This window comes from Neodiprion pinetum, chromosome 3 (assembly GCF_021155775.2).
Source record: "Neodiprion pinetum isolate iyNeoPine1 chromosome 3, iyNeoPine1.2, whole genome shotgun sequence".
In the NCBI taxonomy this organism is placed as follows: domain Eukaryota; kingdom Metazoa; phylum Arthropoda; class Insecta; order Hymenoptera; family Diprionidae; genus Neodiprion; species Neodiprion pinetum.
Genome location: NC_060234.1, coordinates 24,501,385 through 24,523,142, shown reverse-complemented (window position 1 = coordinate 24,523,142; position 21,758 = coordinate 24,501,385). Strand labels below are relative to the sequence as shown.

The window sequence follows — 21,758 nt, the reverse complement described above, 5'->3', positions numbered from 1 at the left end:
ATTTTTCGAAGAACGTAAGATCGATCTTGCAAGTATTCTCCGTGGATTAGGCCTACTGGGGATACCACGTAAAAAAAAAACGCGCCGGATGCTTTACCGCTTGCGGTGGTGTGGAAACGAGCACAGTAAGAAATCAACTCCCATCTTCGCTTTTGCATCTGTATTGTAAAAAATTATTTAAAATTTTGTGTGACAAATCTGTATACCTACTTGTTTTCTAGATTACTTGACTGAATCTACTGTCAAATACTTTTTTCAAAAAATAATTACATTCACATACATAAAAAGAGAGGCAACTCATATGATAACTTGCATTTTATAATATTATTAATTGATTTTAGACTCACAAAAGAAATGTTTTGTCACACTATACACACAAATTTATCACTTTTGACGGAAAGGAAGTGATATCCGTCAAGAACGCTAATTACAAATCAGATGGAATAAAAAATATGACTATGTGAGTGGGGAAAATTTGTTCTGGGCACACGCGGCGTGCGATGGCGACATCAGTTCTTGTCGTTTTTACATACCGACCGCTTGCCGGATTGAGTTGCGCGTGCAGTTGTAGGACGCAGACGGCGCCGGTTGCCGATAACTTTGTCTTGTCCATTTTCGACTACGAAAAGTCCTGTAAGGCTATTAGTCTTTACCTCCGTGGTCTTTACATATCTTCAGTCACGCACGGTTTTTTACACAGATCTGGGTATTCCGTCTCTGAACTAGTGAGGGGGAGGCTTACTGCCCTATTATTTCTCTTTGTTGCACATTGTTGCTTATTGACCTCCGAGATTGCAGCGCTTCGGTCTTTAGTGCACAAACTAAGAAACAGGCTTCAAAACGGTTACGCGGCGTTCTGTAGTACCAAGGATATGAAGAGTTTAGTATCTAATAATTTAGTATCTTAGCGGTAGCGCAGCCGGCCCTTCATATTCCTTGAACACAAATGTGTTTCGAAGCGAATATGTTGAATATCTAGTTCGTGAATTAAATATCGGAATTATCCTGGTTCATACTAAATATAATGGCACTCAGAATGTTGAGAAAGGTATGATTTTGAAACCCAGCTAACACTTCATATGAACCTCCGTAACCAGGAGGTATAATTATAACCTAACACCAAATTCAGATGTCAAATTTACCCCATTCATTTTTAATTCTATTTTAAGGTAGTGAAATCCACTCTACGAACCCAGGTCGGGTCCTCGTTTTGCCGTGCTTATTCCTTGTATGAACCAGACTATTTGGAGGTCAGTTTCTATTTTCACATTAACACGATGTTTAGTCGATCGAAGTAGACAATGTTTCCTGCGAGATGGCTTGCAGAAAACTTATTGTGACTTTTTCCATGAATATGTAGAGTTATCTGAGTTTTACCTCTCGAAAAGCTATATTCAGTTCCCTTGGACAGCTTTTAGAATTATGTCACATTAGCTATACAGGACTTCATTAAACTGATTTGTAATGTAGCAAATCCTGTCTGCTAATAGTACTATTTCTTTAACCTATCTTAAGCTGAGCTATTTTGAATCATGTTTATTTGACCAGATTGTAACTTCGTCGGCAGTGTCTTGAAACATAATGGGATAATCTTGTCCTGTACGTCATAAACATGTCTCTTAGCTCGTCATTGTCGGTAGTGACATCAATGAGAATACTGAATCAGTGATATTGTGATTTTCAGTAGGAAATTTATTTCAGGTAGGAAAATCCAAGATACCCATGCATGATGTCTTGAATATTCAACTTACAGCATACAACTTTTGTACTCTGGAAAGCTATCATCACTTTCTAGATAATTTAATTCAAGATATGGGTATAGAAGTCGAGACTAGGTTAGTATTATCTTTATTGAACATTCCTTATTATTATCATAATTTACTGCAAGAAGGAAGCCTATTGCGATGAATTTGAAATAATCTTGCAGCTGATGAATGATTTATAATTTACCCAAACAGATAAAAAATTGAAAAGAGCATAATTTTCACACTTGCGACGTGGATAAATTAGCAATACGTATAATTGTATAATACTTGATCGAAGATTGTTAATGGGTGTAAAAAAAATTTCAGCTGGGCCCTACCACCAAAACATGAGATTATACAAAAGTTCAAGCCGAGGAGTACTGTGATTGATTCTGAATATAAATTGAAGACATATTTCAGAAGTATACAAGTGGTTCAACCACCTTCGACTCTGTACCCTATTCTTCTTCGAATGATAGACGCAAGCCTTCCAGAAGGGGTAACAGTTAATGTAGTAAAACATGAACCAGAGCACGAAGAAATTAGACATGTTCCGAATAAAGACCTTATGGAACTTAAGGAACAGCTAGATATGGTTGGCAAAACCACGGGAAAAAAGAAAAAAGGTTTTTAAAATATATCTAAAAGCTTATTGTGTACAAAATATTAGTATTATATTATACTCATCGTTAAATAAAAGCTAGATAAATAATTTACGTTATACGGAATTACTTTTCTCACAGTCCTTTTCGGGCACTTTTTGTACGAAATATCTCAACTGAATAGATCTATTAAAAATATGTTTATTTGCGATCAATAAAAATACAAAATATACGGACACATAGCAATAACATAATAATACAGCTTCACTGGCAGTTAGCGGTCATTACAGTCATATAATTACATTTAATTCCTAACCTATATTGGTAATACTATTTAAAAATATGAATTCATGATATGTGTATTAAAACGTGAAATGAAACCACATTATATGTATACTAGTACGTGACAATGAAACAACCTAATGCGCTATTTTAATGATCATCAAGCCTCAACGTTTTTGTATTAAATTTAAACAGTTCTTTATTACAATATTAAAATTGAATATGTGTAAGTGTTGAATCGCATCAAATTTTACAAAAGTCCAAAATGAACAATTTTGATCTTTGCTGATTCGTCTGGTTGTTTACTATGTGGTTCCTTCGTACTGTCAGTTTCAGAGTCTTCTGTAATATTACAAAATAGAGATACACTTTTAAAAATCGTTTTAACAAAGTAGACTTTAATGTAAAAATTTCATTCCATGTTTATGATCAATTCTAATTGGATATTGCCGAAAAAATGACAGCCTATCCTTCCATCAATGGAGATTGAAACAAACTGGAGAGTACAAAATGATCCAAAACAAAATTTACCCCCAACATTTTTAGAAATTGCCTACACTTTGTTGCATGTAATTACGTGGTTAATTTTTTTCTGCAATATTTATCCTCCATACAATTCCTTGAAAATTTTACTCAAAATATCACTTAGTCAATTTTGTGCAATGTTCTTGAAAACGTGCAAATGAAGGATAGAAATTATGAAATAACAAGTAATTTTTCTCCTGTTATTCAGTTTTCAAAATCACAAACTTATAACGAGGCCAAGTACACAAATCATAACGACTTTGTTCTCTTTTAACTCACTTGACAATGGTTGAAAATCTTTGAGATAGTCTTCATTTCCAAGACACAGTGGAAGGCTTTCGGCTAACTCTCGCTTAGGATCCATAGGATGCAACTGAGTTACCGACCGCTTTTGTACAGGTCTATATGGTTGCCCCTGAAATTCAATATTCATCAATGAAACATTTTAGTGATGGCTCAAATTTTGCACATCTTTTATACAAGTATTATAGATAATTCAGTATTATTTTTTAAATTCAGACTATAAAATGTTTAAATGAATTATCTCACCGATCCAGGCACCAAAATGTGTGTCACAGTGTCAGAAAATTTAACTTTTGGCTTTTCACTTGACGTTAAAGTTTCAACAGCAGGAGGGATTTGGGTGTTGGACTTGGGTTTAGAGAATGAAGAATTGATAATAGGTTGTGGTGATATATTGGAAGAAAATTTCTGCTCTTTGCTTATGTTCAAGTTGGCACAATTTTGCAAAAAACTGTGTTTCAAATGCCTACTTTCTCTTAACTTCGTTTGCAGTTGTGAATTCGATCTTAAATGATTTATCGGAGCATGAGAATCTAAATTGTCACAGCTACCATAGAACGGAACGAAATCAAGGTCATAATTAACTCTGTAAGTTTTGGTTGATTGAAACTTGTTATTTCTTTTATGATGATTTTGTAGAATTGTAGATACAGAATTTTGCCTGTGTAAAACTTTTGCAGTTGAGTTAAGTAACCTGGATTGAAATCGTTGAACAGGTTCGTCTATATTAGCTAATCCCAACGTACTATGCGACAATTGGTAACTTTTGTTTGGCAAGCTGTGTACATAATTGTAGGAATTTTTTATTGAAGGCGGAGGTGGTACTGGCATTGGACAATGTTTTTTGATTGACTTGATTGGTGAATGATTGTGAATCGGATTATCCACAGGGTTAATTGAAGTTGGTGCAAAAGTGTCTTTACCAGTGTTACCAAAATCTGATGTCAGTTCTTTATCAAAGTTACTAAATGATGTTGACATAAGGCTACCGTTTGGATCAAAAAATGGTGTAGTTGACAATTTATCAGTACTAATTGAATCATTGAATAGCATTGATACCAATGTATTTGACGGAGAAGCGTTGACTCCCGGTGGTTTCATACCATATAATATTGGTGGTATATTCATACTATATTTACTTGTTGAATTGAATCCATTATACAGATCACCATATGATTTGCTCATTGAATTACTAATCAGATTGCTAAATGGTGTTGAGATATGAGGGGATTCTATATTACTAAATGAAGATGATTTATTGGAAGTATTATCAAATAATTCTGTGTCGTAGGTAGGATTATTGAATAAAGTTGTCGTCAAGTTTTTCGTATCTTGCAATATTGTTGAAATTTTCGCATTGCTTGAAACATTATTAAACGTTGGTGAAGATATGGTATTTGACTTGTTATCAAATGATTTATCGTTTATGGTATTGCTGGAGTGATTGAAAATTGGTGATATAGAATTGTTACTGAAAGACGTTGACATTAAGTCACCTATTACATCATTAAATAACGGCAAATTTCTGGCAGAATTGTTAGTAGACGTTGCGCACAAATTGGGATTGCTATAAGGAGAAGTTAGTGGATCATTGTTTCGACTGACATTAGTTGGGGAATTATCGCAAGGCTCTGAAGTGAGATGATTGACACTGGGAACATTGAATGCAGTTGACATTAAATTTTTGTCACTATTCAAAGAGTTTATGGTAGGACTTTCAACCGCGTTGAATGAAGTTGATATTAGGCTCTTTCTATTATAGTGATGGGGATGTAAGACAGGTAAAGGTGGGATATTACTGTCAACACTTTTGACATTATTCCGTTTCAGAGGCACAGTTGAACTGAGTTTTTCCCTCCTTGGTGAATCTTCAGTTTCACTTTCTTCACTGTAAGATTCGCTTTCTGCTTGACTCTCCGAACTTGAACAAAGCGAACAGGATCGCCGAGAGCATGTTGAATCTATAGATAATCAAAAGTTTCATATTTTCAGCGATTAGGTTGTATGCAACTTTTTTGTCATTACTTATGAAGCTTGTACTATGCTCTACGTATCTTCACTTTTCATGCCAAAAAACTCTTGTCTGCATTTGTGATAGAACCAAATCAACAAGCAACTTGAATGAATTCATGCAAGTACTTACGTGTGCTACTACAACTATTCGATCGAACAAGGATAGTTTCAGCTTTTCCTTTCGCTGCAGTTGCCATCTCTGTATCGTTTGTTATCAAGGCATAAAAATGTATATCCATAAAGAGATCATGATCATTCAAATCTATGGCAAGTCTGAAAGCTTTCTCGAACAGACGATGCCTGTTGCGACATATAGATTTTGTTAATTCTAAGCTTTTGAATTATGTAACTTAGCAAATTATTTTGTTGCCCCGGGTGCAAATTTATATCTACCTCAACAAATGATGAAAAAATCTCCTTGTCAAATCTCTTACTTCTTCTCCATATTCTTCTTGAACTGTCTGGCTTATCGGTGTAATTGGTACATGAAAACTGCCCAGAGCAGTTTGTATGAGCCCTTGAAAATTATCGAAGCATAAACATATATTTTGATGCAATATTTTCTCATGTCTGCAAGTTTGATGCAAAGACAAAAATTGGAAAGGTTATTTCCTTATGATACTCTGCTTCAACTGTACTAAATCTATCGTTTTATCAATACTATACATCTCAATCTTAGAAGTCCATACATTAGTTCATATGAAATGTGAAGTATTTTATAATTTAAAAAAAATTTGTAACGAGGTTTACCTTCTCTTTCTGGCGTGAGTGTTGACTTGAAGAGGTAATTCAATATTTGATTCAGGGAATGCATACACACTTCAGGATAAGTGTCCCAATTCATAGCCAAAAGCAGTGATATTGCACGTTCAACCTGCGAGAGATTCAAGTGCCTTCGAACTAGTATGTCGCCAGACAAATTACTTCCTTCTATGAATTTAATTATTCCCAATGGCCCTCTGAGGAAAAGCAAAAAGTACAGCTACATATTACTTGAGAATTGTAATAGTTAAATGCAGCTACTTTGATTTTAACGACAAACCTTTCAAATAGTAGTAAAAACAGGGAATCCCCATTACCGTACGATTCTGGACAGTCGTGAGAAGTTATTCCTTTGCTCCATTCCATTCGCAATAAGGCTGGTTGATTTCTACTTCAATTGAAAGGTAACTCTTTGCAGCTTATAGTAAAACGCATTATAATCCTAACATATGCCCTTGGCAATTTTATAATTAAACAAGTAAGATATGTTCGTTGGTTGATTGCTTAGTGCAGTATATAATTAAACGTATCATAATAATACCTTGACCATGCCTTTGGATGCAGCAAATAAAATGTATTTTATAGTGATGTGAACAGAAAATCTTCGCATTTAAATAAAATGCATGTGGTTGTTTGCAATTTTACATTAGAAATTTTAGTGCTTTTGATTTCAGTTAATGAAGGTGCTTGTGTTATTGTCTCAAAATGAGAGTAATTAAAAATATCCTCCAATGTTTACAAATAGTAAAATAATGTATTCATAAATGAACACTTTTATCAATTAGTAGGTCATATAGGTGTATATATATATATATATATATATATGTATTGCAGAAATACCTAAAATACGACGAAAGATCCAAAATATTAGCAGGTGTTGTATCTTCATTGAGTATTTGGCTCCGTAAACATGTTAACGATATATCATAATGTTGAAATTGACCCCGTTCATTGCTAATGGTAAATGCCATTCCGTCGCTATGCCACGACGCCAAAGTCGGTATCTGTCACAAGAAAATGTATGCCACAGTGAAGTTTAATACATACCGTTTATTAAGCTATTCTGATGATGAAAATAAAAAGATTTAGAACATAGATAACTTGAATAAAGTGAACTACAGATGTGGCAACTCACAAAAGCAGCTTTCACAGTATTATTCGTTCCTCGAGCTTGATCATGTAATGTCACAGAGCCATCGATACAACACAACAACAACATGTCATGATTAGGTGAAAATTTGATACAACTGGTATGCGTTGGCAAAGGAACAGAGGTTACAGCTATTCTTTGCAATTTACCCTGTTGAGATACTTCGTAAACTCTCCACTCAATGGTTACTTCACCCTAAACATAATACCTTGTGTTAAAAATTATCATTAAAGAGTCAGCACTAGTCATGATTTCAGTGACTTGTAATAACAATAATTTTGCATACACGATAGAATAAAAAATCGCGTATGTTAGGAGTTGGAATTAATTATTCACCTTTCTAGACACCTTCTGTTCTACAGAATGTATCATATTCTCATGATATGTACTAAATGTTACACATAGCGGATCAAATTCTGTTCGCAGAAAGCACAAAAGCTCTATCTTTATTCTGAAAAACATATTGAAATCAATTTCTTTGATATATAAGGCATGTGATACATGTTAAAATTCGTTTTCAATATCTTGTGATATAAAGTGCACAGATTATTAGCAGTTTGAAACCAACTTAGGCATCTGTAATTGCCATAGCAACAGGGTTGATATGATTTGTAATCAAGTAGCCGGCTTGGGGTAATATACGAAAATAATGTTCTGAAAAACTGTTGGTTTTCTAAATTTCAAGTAATTAAATTCACTCAAAGCCATGTCACAGCATTGGCATGGACACTGGACAAATGAAGCTTTCAAACCAGTGAGGTTGCGAAATTGGGAAGTGCCAAACTGGCACCCCTGTTGGCCTGATCAGCATTGCAAGGTAACTCAATTTATGGCTGATGACCAAGGACGAATTTTAGTTGGCCAGAAAAAATCCACTCAATCTCCATGGGGCAATTTCAAGGTATTCTTTGTGTAGCTGACCGTAATAGATTTAGCAATAATTAGAAACCTTTAGTGGGAACTATGAACGCATTGTTCAATATGCTTCTGAATGATGACATGACAAATAATCATACGCATAGGGGACTTGGGAATTACCAGCAAAACTCAGCAGGCAAAAGGCCTATGAACTCTCAGCACCTCCACAGCATAAAATATATGCATGGGAACAACACAAAAAAGCTAACAAACAAGTTTGCGCTGCAAGAAATATGAAAAAATCATCAAACGGCACAAAAATCAACATTTCAACACCTAGTCTACCAATGAGTACAGGTGATACTGAATTTTCTCAAGAGGCAGAACCTGAACCACAATCACCTCAACCACATATTGTGGACACAATCCCAAAAACTCCATGCCCAATTCACAACACTTGTCAAATTTAAATGAATTCATGCAAGATATCATTACTTAGTATTGGGGCCAAGATCGACATGGTATGTGATCTTTGCATGAGTATTCTATATGTTTTATTACAAGTTGCAAAGCAAATAAATGTATATAATGTGAATTCGGTATATTTAGATAGTGAATTTTTTTTTCAATTGCATCAAAATTATTTTTATTTTTCAAGTTCGTGATTTGCTATAATTAATATTTCACAATACATCTGGAATATTTTGATGCCCTGCAACATGCACAGTATTGTACAGTGGTATACTTTATGAACTGGGTTCTCTTCAATTTGATGTTCCATTAAAATGGTATTATTCTCTTTAATATCTTAATACTACTCACGTGAAAGTAAGAATAACAAATCAGTGAAACTATTACTTATACCTATTTCTGTTGGTTTCTTGATTTTTTAGCTGCAAAATATTTCATATTTACTCAAGTTTTGCTCCTAACAATTAGAAACAAGATATCAGTTCTGAACAATCATCAGTTGACTTTTGACGATTGATTTATTTTGAATGTAATTCATTGCAAGAAGCAATATTTTATGAATTGTTCATACATTTTGGAGGTATCTTTAGAAATTCCATACATTGAGAGACGAGTGAAATTACATTTTGATATCCAGATGCAGCCTTGAGTCAATTAAGTTTTCGAAGATATACTTTGTACAGTATACTTTCCAAGGTACAAAGTAATGTACGATAAAAAGTATTATTATATTCTGTTCTATTTTGTTCCTACTTTCTTACCATTATATGTTATCACGATTTTTTGCAAGGCTGTGTCAAACGTTGCTATTACCGCTAATCTAATGAAATGTATACATACCCTATGAGACGATAAAGGTGAACATTAGCTCGATCATGTTCTTTTACTACAGGACTCCAAGGAAACACTTCATTCACGGTCGATTTCCACCATACTACAATCTGTACATGTTCAAATGGTATTTAGGGAAATTGATATCTTTTTTTATTTCGCACGAAATTGTAATACCTCAACTATGAAAAAATTTATTCTTACCAAATCTCCAGTCTTATTAAATTGAATTTTTTTATCTAATCTGCGGCCACTTGGGCCAGACAAATCAAACAATACCAACTTAGGATCTAGTCTACTCATTTTCTCAAACATATGCCTTTTGGGCTTTGTAAAGTGTACCAAAGTCACTTGATTGTCATTGTACGTGCACATCAGATGACTTTTTGTAATTATCACTAGAAATAAAAGTTTTAATTAGAACATGAAGCCCGTAAAGTTTCGTAAAGTTCTACAATTCTCACCATCTGACATGTGATCCAAAACTTTTCCGACAAGGTATTTATCGAATATCATTTTTTGGATATCCCCTGTGGAAAGATTGATTTGTATGTGAATCAGTAATCCGGAGCTCAGGAGTAATTGTACCACGCAATGATCACACCACTGGCAATATACCACAGAGTGATCTTTCAATTGTTCCTACAAAAAGATAATGTGTATCTTGTACAGATACAATCATGAAAAATTTTCGAAGGGTGAATGATCATTTACCAACCTCTAGATACTTGATCGAATCCTTCAGCTTATTCGCTTTCTTATTTTGTGGAACGCAAACCATTCCACGTTTCTTACCATAGGATCTTTTGCCTTCGGCATATAAATTCTCCGTACGTTTATCATGATATCTATAATAACATTACAGGATGCAAATGGAATAATCTTCGATAAACATTTATAGAATCCCAGTCGTTTAAGGATTCTTATAAACAAATTTCAACGTATTAAATTAGAAAGAAATAGGTAAAGAACAGAATCACAAAGGTTACGTAAAAGCCTTACCGAAATGCACCAAAGTCAGTATCCTTGATGTTAACGACGTCTTCAAACGTCCAAAAGTTAGTTTCACCTAACAAAATAGTCATGACGAAGAATAATTTGATCCTACAAGTTGAAAATAAAATTTTCACATTATGGTGACAAATAAGTTGTCACAATTTTTGGAGGTTATGCTTCACTAGATCAGCTTTTCTCAAAATCAGAAATTCCATACCTCAATACTTAAAGCATGGAATTCTTTAAGTCTCAAGTCAGAGAGTACGCAATTATAACTCATACATGATAGACTACGCCTTGGTCGATCTGAATCCGCACTTCAAAAATTCCTATATATATTCGTTGATTGTAGGGCCGTGTTCGTAAATTGACTGACAGTACTGAAAATTCCCTAGGACAGAGTCAGAGCTATCCATGAACTTGGAAGCGCAAAAGAGATAAAAGATTGCTGACAATACTGTCAGTCAATTTTCGAACACGGCCTAGATTGACAACGAGAGTCGGTTCGGAGCAACTAAGCGAGGGACAGTGCTGACAGTCAAGAGTTTCGGTACAGACATTTCCTGCCCTTACCGACTCAAATTGAGGTTGGACTCATCCTCTTTGGTTGATGATAACTTGATTCTAACCAGGCTCTGACTCGGCTGATTCGGCTCTGACTCGGCTCCAGCCCGACTCTAATCCTCGCTGTAAGCGTACTCATGGGTACTGGAAATCACATATGTTAACGTTGATCAATTTTAACAACTGTGAAGACATGTCAATCGAAAATATATGTGCATCATAGAATGCATGGCGTAACTGTTTTTACTGCAGCGTATCGAGAAAAAATTTGATTTCAAATACATAATAATAAAGTGAGTATTTATCACAATATCGTGTTCACGTCACAGTTCACAATCTCGGGGTACTTAATGATGCTTTGACAGTCATTTGTCGAAGAATATCAATGCAGCCCGTAATAGGTAATTGATCCTTTATTTTCAGAATTCTTCAGATGCCTTCGAGGTTAGTGTTATCTAAAATGTTTACAGAATTGCGGAAATTCCGTATTTGTGACTGGCGATTTGACGTATCTGGTCTCTGGAAATAAGTCATAGGTATTACAGGATTTCCATGTCATAAAGCCATTCGGAAGTATTGATATATTCTCGATTTATTGAATACGAAGCACTTTGACATTAGTTAAAATAAAAGGCTTCTCACGATAAACAAATCACCTGATCAACTTGAAATTGCATGACACTTTTCGGGTGTATATTTACAAAATACATATCATAATTTTTTACATCATACAACATCAGTAATCTCATCCGTAAGTTCAATGATGTAAAGTTCATTTTGATGGTGCTGACTCGAAAACTGGGTTAGACTGTTGTGTACAACGTATGAATGTTGTCTGTCGGTAGAGTTCTTGAAGTCGTTTTGCTCCCACATACGTGCACGCTGAACGCAGGCCACCCAACATATCTAATATCGTTGCTTCGACGTCGCCTTTGTATGGAATTTCGACTTCTTTCCCTTCAGCGGCCCTGCATTAAATAATACACAAGTTTTACAGTCGAAAAATCATCGTTAATGTTGAAGTTGTAATTTTGAAAATGAAGGTTGTTTTGAGCCAAAAAAAAAATGACGAATATTAATCGGCATGTATCTAACTCGGAAATCGACAATTTTTAATTTTACTATCATCATCTTATCGCTACTTTCTCCATATAACTTGCTACAGATTTACGCGCGTTGTTGTCACAGCGGATGTATGTACCTGTATTCTGCAACTCCACCATAGTGCTTTTCCATTGCGGCTCTGGAACACAATCCATAAAATTGAGAGTAAAGTTTTCCATCTCTTTTTATAATTTTCCCACCGCTCTGATCGTGACCCGCTAACATTCCTCCGATCATAACGAAGTCAGCACCGGCTCCGAACGCCTTGGCCAAATCTCCAACGTTGATGCAACCTCCGTCCTGTACCAAAATTTACCAATTCTCACATCATTGTGCACATTAGAAATCAGTTGGAAGCGTTTCTGGTGGCTGACAATGAGATATGATTGCTAATATTCGGAATACTCACGGCAATGATGTGCCCGCCTACACCATGTGCGGCATGCGCGCATTCAAGCACAGCGCTCAATTGAGGATAGCCGACACCGGTTTTCAAGCGAGTGGTACACACAGAGCCCCCGCCAATGCCTACTTTGACGATATCAGCGCCGGTCAATATTATCTCTTCGACCATCTCTGGGATAGCCACGTCTCCAGCCTATTAATCAGATTTGGATTAACTTCAAACGTTTCATTGATCGGAACTTTGGTTTTCTGCAGGTTCTTTACTAGCACGACGCGGGGTTGATCGCTGCTGTAATCTTATTTATACACGCCCCGAAAACTTTGCTGTCACTTATAATCTTTGCAATTCCTCGTAATATTTTGTATTCTTCGTGTTATTTTTGTAATTCTTGTAATCACCGTGCGATCGCTTTGCAATTTACATAATATTATTGTAAAGCTGGCAATCATTTTGTAACTTCTGTAATCTTTGCAATCACTTTTGGTATTTATGATCAATTTCTAAGCTTTGCAATCTTTGGGATTTCATTGATGACGAGTAATCTCTATAATCAACAAAAATCTTTGTGACCGTAATTAGTGTACAACATTTTCATACGGCGCTCAACCCCTCGAAAAATGATAACATTTCTGTTCTAGAATTTATTACGTTGGTACATGACTCTTGATATGCGATATTGACGCTACTTTAAGTATAGTTTTTTTCAATGTATAGAAACTCACTACAATTGTGTGGTTTGGGTAGGCGGACCGAACTTGTTTGATGGATTCGAGGAAGACCTGAATATGCGCGTTCGCAATATCCAGAGAAATGATCGAAATTTCTGGAATGGCATCAATAATATCTGAGAGTAGTTTCAAGTCACTGGGACTTATTCCAACGGATACAGAAACATTGTGAAGACATTCAGGACTTGAAGCTGCAAAGGCCTTCCATTCCTCCAAGGTATTGTATTTATGAACCGCTGTAAAGAGTCCATGCTGAAAGCATATAATTATCACACTTTTAATTATTGTAAATATAACCACGAAAAGCAATTTTTTTCTACGGTCTCGCAAACCAAAAGAATACCCTGCGGAATAACTGTACGGGTAAAGTCAAATCCTCGACCCAAGACAACAATACTTGAACATCGTTATCAAACTCCATTGAAGCCCAACTGGGATAGCAATGGCAACGACAACATTCACACAACACTAGTTCGAAATAAATAGGGAAACTGAAAATCACAAAAACACACACCAAACATGGAAAACAAACGAAAGAACAGACTACTCTTAGAAATGGAAAAGACGACGATGTACCCTTCGAAAGTCAATAACACCGTGGCTGCTACAGGCAAGCAGAACCCTGTACGAAGGCTTGGCAAATTGAAGACATTTGGTATATAAATTACCAAACAGTAGAGAGTTAACAGAGAACAACGAGAACAGGAAGAAAAGAGAAAAAAATCTAGTTGTTAAAATACAGTAAATGTTACCTACAATCAGAATGTGATACACCCTACGCACCGCACTTGGACACAACACAATTCAGCATATAAATACCCTAAAATCCTGCGCACGAGTTCGGACTAAGCAGGGTCAATTCGCACTGAAATACAAATATATCTATACATGCACAATTATCTGAGGGAATAACCGATAAAAGTCTCATACAGATGCTAATTTTTCATTCAAAACCATTTGCCTTGTACTATGTCTTCTGAAACCAAGGGATCCTACAGGGCTTGTATATTCTTTCAGTCCTAGTATCCGGAAATACGAAGCCTAGACAAGGGAATACAAACATTCAACTCAGTCACAATAATAATTAAAGTCGTTGATATGAACGTAGACACACTGCCAATAACAGACACAGAATGAATTAATACACTTGCTCCCGAAACAGGCCACTACAGGACATGCTTGGATCACTCGGAAAAGAAACTTGGAATCAATTAAAACATTTTTCAACAAATTCTATGTTACGGAGCACTACACAACGATTCTGAAACTGGGCCATAGTACGACAACACAAAACGAATACGCATAATTGATCGAAACGAAAATAAAACTATTGAAGAATGTATCAAATATAAGGAGAACTGGGTCGATGTGCGAACACCAATTGTAAATGATGTTGACAGAGGCATCTCAGAGGCTCAGAGGCTGTCAGTTGTCTGAAAAACAAATAAATTTTAACAGTTTATATTACGGTGCAGACAATATGCTAGCGATTCCTCAATGTGAACATCATCAATTTCTTTGCAATTAATCACGGTCAACTTTTCCAGCGAACGTATACGGGATACGTCTCTACAGAGATTCTACAGAGAAACAGGATTTTTGAATTCAGTGAAGAGGAAGCATTTTTCTGTGTGCCAAAGTTGAGTTAATCTGCTTCTCAATCAAGCGTATATGCCAATTGTATTTTTATTTCACTCTTATGAAATCCTAAGCGATAATTGACTGAATTCAGTTATACTTTTATTTGCTATGTTACAGATTATACACTTGTAAACAGTTTTTTATCGCAATCTCTCGGATTCTCTATTTCCTTATACTTATTATATTTTACTAGACCGGAACTTTATTGGTCAAGTTTCAACTGATTCGGTCAAGTCTTGCTTCGCTCCAATGACTCCTCAACTCTCAACATCGACGTTATCATACCGTTTTAGAGCACGTTTCTAGTCGCCGCCGTACAACTTATTCACTCAGGGTCTATACGAACTGGGAAAAAACCGGGAATTTTTCCTACCGGGAAGAATACAGGAATTTTTTGGCACTCCGGGATGATAAGATAAATCTTACGCAATTAGTGCATAATTCATACTTTTTAGGGAAAAATTTTTCTCATGCTGCCTGGTTGACATTATGTAATAATATCGCGTGTCTAATGTTGTAAGAACGTATGCACCAAAAAGGCAAACTTGGTGATAAAAGGGCGTACAATATTCTGCTTTTGCGGCATACGCTGTAAAAGCACTCAAAACGCATGTCTGCATACACTAAAATTAGCCGAAAAAGTGAATAAAGAGGTAAAAGGCCTTATTTGTGGTGCATACGCCCTTTTAGCCCCGATATATATTTTTATTTCTCATTTTTATAAATGATATAAGTTCGTATCCGCCATTTTTGTATTTTTCCGTGAACTGCGCAACAACCATCGAAACATAAAGATCCATCAATTTCGGGAAGGATTTTTAAAATTATATGTTTTCTCGAGAAATAATGTCAGACGTAACGATATAAAGCCGCATGTGAGCACATGCGACCTTACACCATTAGAGAATCTGATTATTTTTCATAAGATTCGCGATGAAAGAGCGTAAGCGACGGTACTTACGACCTTTTGCCCCTAACTGATCCATTTTTCAATTTCAACATTTTGCACCGTATCCTCATGTTTCCGCGTGTATACAAAGGGGAAGAAAATACGCCCTTTTGCCTTTACGTGTGGCAACATGTCGTATAATGGCGCATTCATCCTCATACCATTAGACACGCGGTTTATCTGATGCCCAATAAAGGTTCTAATATATTTTAGGTATTCAAATCGTTAATGCACCCTGAAATCCTAAACATGGCGATGAAATCTCAGACTTCATTGACAGAGTTTCATATTTCGCAAGCTATAAACAATATTCATAAAGACTAAAACACGGTGTTATGAAAATATTTAAAATGTTTGTCATTTCTTTCATATACAAAACAACACAAACACGCAAGCTGATACCGGTAATCCGGGTACTTGGGAAGAAAAAAAATATTTTTCATGGAGGTTTGAATGCCTGATTGTGATAGCGAGAACAGAATTCATGTTACGTAATCAAACAGAGCCACATTCTCAAGCAACATCGCAAAATCTTACCCTGTATACAATATTTGTGCTCAATATTGGTATAAAATTTAATAGTACAGTGTTTCGCTCATCTCCACTTCAAAAGGAGAGCTTATTACATGTATTTATTATTGCTCCAATAGTGTTTACTGGTCAAATGGTCGACGCAAGTGTTCAATTTTGCTCATGTCCACAGAGTTCCGAATTTTATGACATCATCGAACCGCAAAAGTTACGTGATATACTGTAGTTAGTTATTCCGAGAGTGTTATATGACGACGTTGGGTTACTGTGGCGCCTTACTACAAACCCTTAGAATTCAAGCTTACCTTTGAAAGTGCCTTGGCCATCTCGAATGTACCCGTGCTTTCCATGTTTGCTGCCATTATCGGGATACCCTCGTAAATACGTTTAGAGTTTCGGAATTTCATTTCCGCGAAGAGGTCGATCTGGAAATTTATCATTTCACATGTATGCCACTGAAATTTTTGCAAAATTTATAACTAGCATTGTGTTTTCTGTTTAAGAAAGGCATCTGGGAGGAAAATTTCAATAGTTAATTTCAGATTTGACATGCAACTAACTTTACTGCAAAGATTTGATACTCAGTATATAATGTGTAATGTGTAATGTGTGTATGCGTACATGCGTACATGTGCAAATCCACAAAACCTTGAACCTCTGGATCTTTGCACATGCGATACACGAGCATGTCTCGAGTTAGTAGATTTTCAAACTGTCAAAGTACACTTACGTCCGCTCTGCTTCGAATAGTGCTTCTCCTCGGGCGAATTAGAACATCTTTATAATCTAATTTGACATCGTTAATTATTTTCGACATTTTTTATAAACTGTACAAGTTTATAAAAATGTTGTACAAGTTCTCGGAGAATTATCGGTGATTAGCGATGTGACGATGTGCCCGCCTTACGAGCTGGGACGTAGCAATTACATATATCAACTTTCCTAGAGCCGTTATATAGTCTCTATGCGCGCGTGAATTTTGTGTGTGTTTGTGTGAAATAGCGGACGGGGGAATTACGAAAATGTAGTGCTATCATACATTTATCATAACACGAGATTGTCCGTAAATAGAAACGTTTGAAATTTTATTCACGATATCTTGGGTTTTCGCAATGTGTTTAATTTACCAAGTTTCTTTCAAGGGTCCCTCATTGATCAAAAAAACTACATACACAGAACGTTTACGGATTGACGACGTCGAAGTAGTCAAATCAACCATCCATCGTTCTAATGCCGAAAATCGCATTGTTTTCCCAGTTTCAATAAATCAGAGTTCACTTTTTTCACGAATGAATTCTGTGCAGATCACCTGAGATGAATTTTGATTAACGTTTGATAATTCCTTAAATAAATTATAAATTCATTACCTGCAAAACATTGAATGAATGGTACTTTCTCTAATTCCGATGCTCCGGCATTTAGACAGTAGGATTAATGTTGTATTTCAAGATAATGACTAACACATGCAATAATCAAATTACTCAATTCAATCGATGCATCGATTTTCTTCTGCTGTGATTTTACGAAAATGAAAAAGCATATCAATTTAAAAAAAATTTTGCAAGCAAGCGAAGCTTGACCTAATCCACTGGTTTCCGATTGAGCGGAAAAGATTGAGGGAGTTCTAACCATACGAGAATTAACATTCTATTTTGGATAAAATTTGGCAAGTCAATAGATTTATGTCATTCAATTTCCAGATTAAAATTTTGTATGGATTCACGAGATTATTGATGAGATGGAAGCAAACGTATCTTCGCTCATTTTACACGTATTTTTATGGAGGAATGTTTTAATGAGCCCTTAATTAGCCTTCAACTCCGGCCTTGACATATTTTCGAAATTTCTTCCCGTTTCCATTGTTTTTGGCAAAGCGGTGTCAGGTTTATTTCGAGCTGGCATCGCTACAGGTTTTTTGTAAAAACGCAGAGCATTTAATTCGAAAATAGAGCATTTAATTGGCCCTTAATTAGCCCTTAATTATTCCATAGGAGAATTATCGTTTTTTGAATGTGGCGGTTCCAGCTTGATGTAGCGATACCTAACTCAGGTAACCTAAGACGCGATTTGTTCATGCGGATTCAAATGTTGAGTGAGATGTGAGAAAGACAATGCGCTTATATTTAACTGCGCTTTCTGGAAATTAAATTTCTCATGATATGTGCTGTTTTCACCATAAAGTATCATTTTTCTACACGAATATAGTAGACATTACTTGTTGCATTACAAATTTTGAGTATTTGGTAGAACATGTTGGGAATAGAAGAGGCAAACTAGTGAGAAAAGATGCTAAACCCACATCGTCTTGGCAAACAGCTCCGTGCAAAACTGCATTTTCGCCCCGAGAGAGCCGCTTTTATTTTCGAGTACCAACTCACGTCCATTGCCTATTTGAAGGTAATTATTGTGCAAGGAAAATGGCTCCCATATTGTCGTTCCATTGAAAATTCATGTCATTGGAGTTCTGAAAGGATAACGTTAATGGACTAAAATTCTTTTATTTCACAAAAATAAAAATGTATTGATTCCAGTGTAACAAATTTATGATTGCCTAGTGGCAGCAAAAGATGTCCACAACTCTACCATTGTGTCGACTATTTTCCAATCGTTCTCGTTATTCTCGTATTCAGGGGGCCAAAATACAAATGTCGAGATCGGAAGAGATAAAGGAGATCGTCACCATGTTCGGCCCCATAATTATTTAGATCACCACCGGTGTAATTGTAATTGTAATCAAAACTGTACATGTATTACGGTCGTTTGGCGACAGCCAGATGATGCTGTAGTGCCTTGTGCGTGGGACAAATTATTATAATATCGCCGACAAGGTCTGTGAAGTTACGTAAAAGCTGGAAAAATGTAACAGTTTTTAAGATTGACATAGACGCCTGAGCAGAAAATCGTCGTATCTCATAATTTTGTTTAACCGTAGCAACAAAAGTTGGTCTAAAAATATTCTATCTCGGGATTTCATTCGACAGAATCGTATGTCCAGTTCAAATATGGATTACAAAACGTTCTGAGCTTGCAACACTGCGGAGTACAATTATTTTGGCGGTGCTGTTGACTCACTAAATGCGCGGGTTTGTGAAAAACATGTGTCTCATGTCACATGGCAGTTTGATGGGACGCTGGATTCCTCATATACTCGATACTACAAACGTTACATATAACATTTTCAACCATCACTGGCCAACACGATTCTTGCGTCTGAATTGATGCCTAGTTTAATCTTAACAGTCTTAACTCAAAAGTATAGGAAAACGTCATCACTTTCGAAAAACATTGCTTTTATCACATGTGCATGAAAGTGGGGCTTTGCGTAGCAGATTCGGCTCCAAAAATGAAGAAAAAGTAAGGCTAACCCATTTGTGGTTTTTTGCGAAAATTTGCGCGATTCTGCAAAGTGCCGGAAAAAATTCTTTCATGCACTATGCCGACGTAATTTTGCGGGAGAAATCGATTGGGCGCAGTTCCAATACGCTGCGATAAACGCATCGAAAGTTACAGCCAAAAAACAAAACCTGTGATTATATGAATCCTTACGTAATGTTTTTGATGTGTTCTTATACTGAAAATATTTATTGCTATTCCAGGTACAACCCGAGGTGGTTATCGGTGGTTGTTCGAGGTGGTTGGCGATTGTTGGAGGTGGTCGGAGGTGGACGTGGAGGAGGACGAACTGAACTGAGTCTCAAAGCCCTGTTGACATAAAAGCAGCTATTGGATAGAAATTATAGTTTATAGTTTACACAGCCCATTGCATGATATTTCATTATAAATACATATGTTTCAATGTATTTAGGAATAATTTATCAAATGTAGAGAGGTCATGTGCAAATAATAAATGGATTGATTCGACCGCAGTTTGATGTATTCATTAGAGCTTCGACAATAAATTTAAGCTTTGCTACTTCTTTTATTTTATTATGGATAATCAAAAACATTTCCGACTATTCGTGCTGTGGAAGCATGGGGATTAAACCAAATGTAGCAAAAGATTAGAAACAGTGTATGTAGAGTACGGGTATTTTTCTAACAATGCAAACACGTGCCGCTAGCTTAGTTTTGACATATCTAGAATACCACGCCTTGCGAATTAGCTTTCCGGACAGAGATGAATGATGAATTTTAAGGACTGCATTATCGTTGTTGAATACTCTATGCCTCGTGGGAAAAGAAAATCTGTAACGATAAAATTGATGCACCGGATCATCGTCGACTTTAACTTTCGAAATGTCCTACCATTTCCGAACACCCCCAACCATCCTATTTACCTATATTACTAGATTAGCTATGATACAAAAAGAGAAGAATTATTCATTTCGAAATGGGATTCTATTCGACGCGCGCTCGATGTATTCCATAACATTAGTATTGATAATTATTCCAACAACTTTTCATTTGCTCTCTCGATCTTGAATTTTCATAGGCATAGAATCGAAACGCTGTTTTAGCTGGTCGCAAGTGAAGTATCTGCGTTGGGTGGAGGAGCAGAATTGTTTTTCGAAAAGTATTCGGATGGAAAAAAATTCAGAGTAACTGTAATACATCACGGATGCGCTAATTTTGAACGAGATGAAATGGATGCTTCGTATATGAGACAGTATTTAACGCCGCGTAGTGATTTAAAGACCTAGAAAGGCGATGGGGAGAGAAAGAACGACGCTTCTTAACACTTCGAGTGTATTTCAAAACACATTTGAAAGATACGAGCGAAATTTTTCATCATCCAACTGTCGCAGAACGGCAGCGTTATTAGCCGACCCGTTCACTGAAGAATATATCTTCAGTGAACGGCTGACCATCGAAGGGCCTGGCCGCTTGAGTCTGAAATCGGCAGGAGAGATGAGGTGTGTATTTCTTGTATGAAATGTGAAAGCTAAAATCATTATACATCATATCATATCATCATACCTTATACATCATACATCATACATCGTACATCATACATCATCATACATAGTATCAAAGTTCGAAACCATAGTTTGGATGTCGGATGTTCAGAAAGTGACGTCACCAATTCAAAATCAGCTAGCCGAATTCCTCAGTCTGGAAACAACCGCGCAGTAGAGCGGACGGATGAGAGTCGCGCTCCGCAAATTTCGAGTACCGGGTTCTCAACCTCCCGGATCTCGCGCTTCGGGTCCGCTACGTATTTCGAGTAACGGGTTCTCAACCTCCCGGATCCCGCGCTTCGGGTCCGCTACGCGGTGAAACTCGACTTCCAGGATAAGCGCTCCGTGGTTCCTAGTTCATGTTTACAATAAATTATTTCAATTCGTTTTTCGCGCAAC

General features: G+C 36.2%; 3 protein-coding genes and 1 long non-coding RNA gene across 6 annotated transcripts; 2 read left to right on the top strand and 2 right to left on the bottom strand.

Moving 5' to 3' along the window:
• Positions 1 to 890: 890 nt before the first annotated feature.
• mRpL48 (mitochondrial ribosomal protein L48) lies at positions 891 to 4,446 on the top strand. Its single transcript, XM_046616082.2, has 4 exons — positions 891 to 1,048; positions 1,170 to 1,250; positions 1,702 to 1,835; positions 2,073 to 4,446. Exons 1-4 carry the CDS (start codon positions 1,025 to 1,027, stop codon positions 2,377 to 2,379), a joined length of 546 nt encoding a protein of 181 aa, XP_046472038.1. The 5' UTR covers positions 891 to 1,024; the 3' UTR covers positions 2,380 to 4,446.
• frtz (WD repeat-containing and planar cell polarity effector protein fritz) lies at positions 2,533 to 11,018 on the bottom strand. 3 transcript variants are annotated; one of them, XM_069134233.1, is made up of 16 exons: positions 10,756 to 11,018; positions 10,545 to 10,646; positions 10,261 to 10,390; positions 10,007 to 10,184; positions 9,747 to 9,940; positions 9,552 to 9,652; positions 7,719 to 7,833; positions 7,368 to 7,577; positions 7,073 to 7,236; positions 6,513 to 6,623; positions 6,221 to 6,429; positions 5,864 to 5,987; positions 5,601 to 5,770; positions 3,704 to 5,418; positions 3,434 to 3,569; positions 2,533 to 2,971 (listed from the first exon to the last, which is right to left on the bottom strand). In XM_069134233.1, the coding sequence occupies exons 2-16, from the start codon at positions 10,625 to 10,627 to the stop codon at positions 2,880 to 2,882; spliced, it is 3,732 nt and encodes a 1,243-aa protein (XP_068990334.1). In that variant the 5' UTR covers positions 10,628 to 10,646; positions 10,756 to 11,018; the 3' UTR covers positions 2,533 to 2,879. The 3 variants fall into 3 exon arrangements, with proteins under 3 accessions (XP_068990334.1, XP_046472035.1, XP_046472036.1); XM_046616079.2 differs by having other exon boundaries at positions 10,821 to 11,018; XM_046616080.2 differs by having other exon boundaries at positions 6,513 to 6,620; positions 10,821 to 11,018.
• A 20-nt stretch (positions 11,019 to 11,038) lies between these two features.
• Positions 11,039 to 20,317, top strand: LOC124214091 (uncharacterized). Its single transcript, XR_006882066.2, has 4 exons — positions 11,039 to 11,395; positions 11,526 to 11,638; positions 13,357 to 13,557; positions 20,058 to 20,317. It is a non-coding gene; the product is annotated as an uncharacterized lncRNA (long non-coding RNA).
• On the bottom strand, positions 11,674 to 17,389 carry LOC124214089 (GMP reductase 2-like). Its single transcript, XM_046616081.2, has 6 exons — positions 17,192 to 17,389; positions 16,767 to 16,886; positions 13,335 to 13,592; positions 12,616 to 12,804; positions 12,304 to 12,506; positions 11,674 to 12,070 (listed from the first exon to the last, which is right to left on the bottom strand). The coding sequence occupies exons 1-6, from the start codon at positions 17,276 to 17,278 to the stop codon at positions 11,875 to 11,877; spliced, it is 1,053 nt and encodes a 350-aa protein (XP_046472037.1). The 5' UTR covers positions 17,279 to 17,389; the 3' UTR covers positions 11,674 to 11,874.
• Positions 20,318 to 21,758: the final 1,441 nt, after the last annotated feature.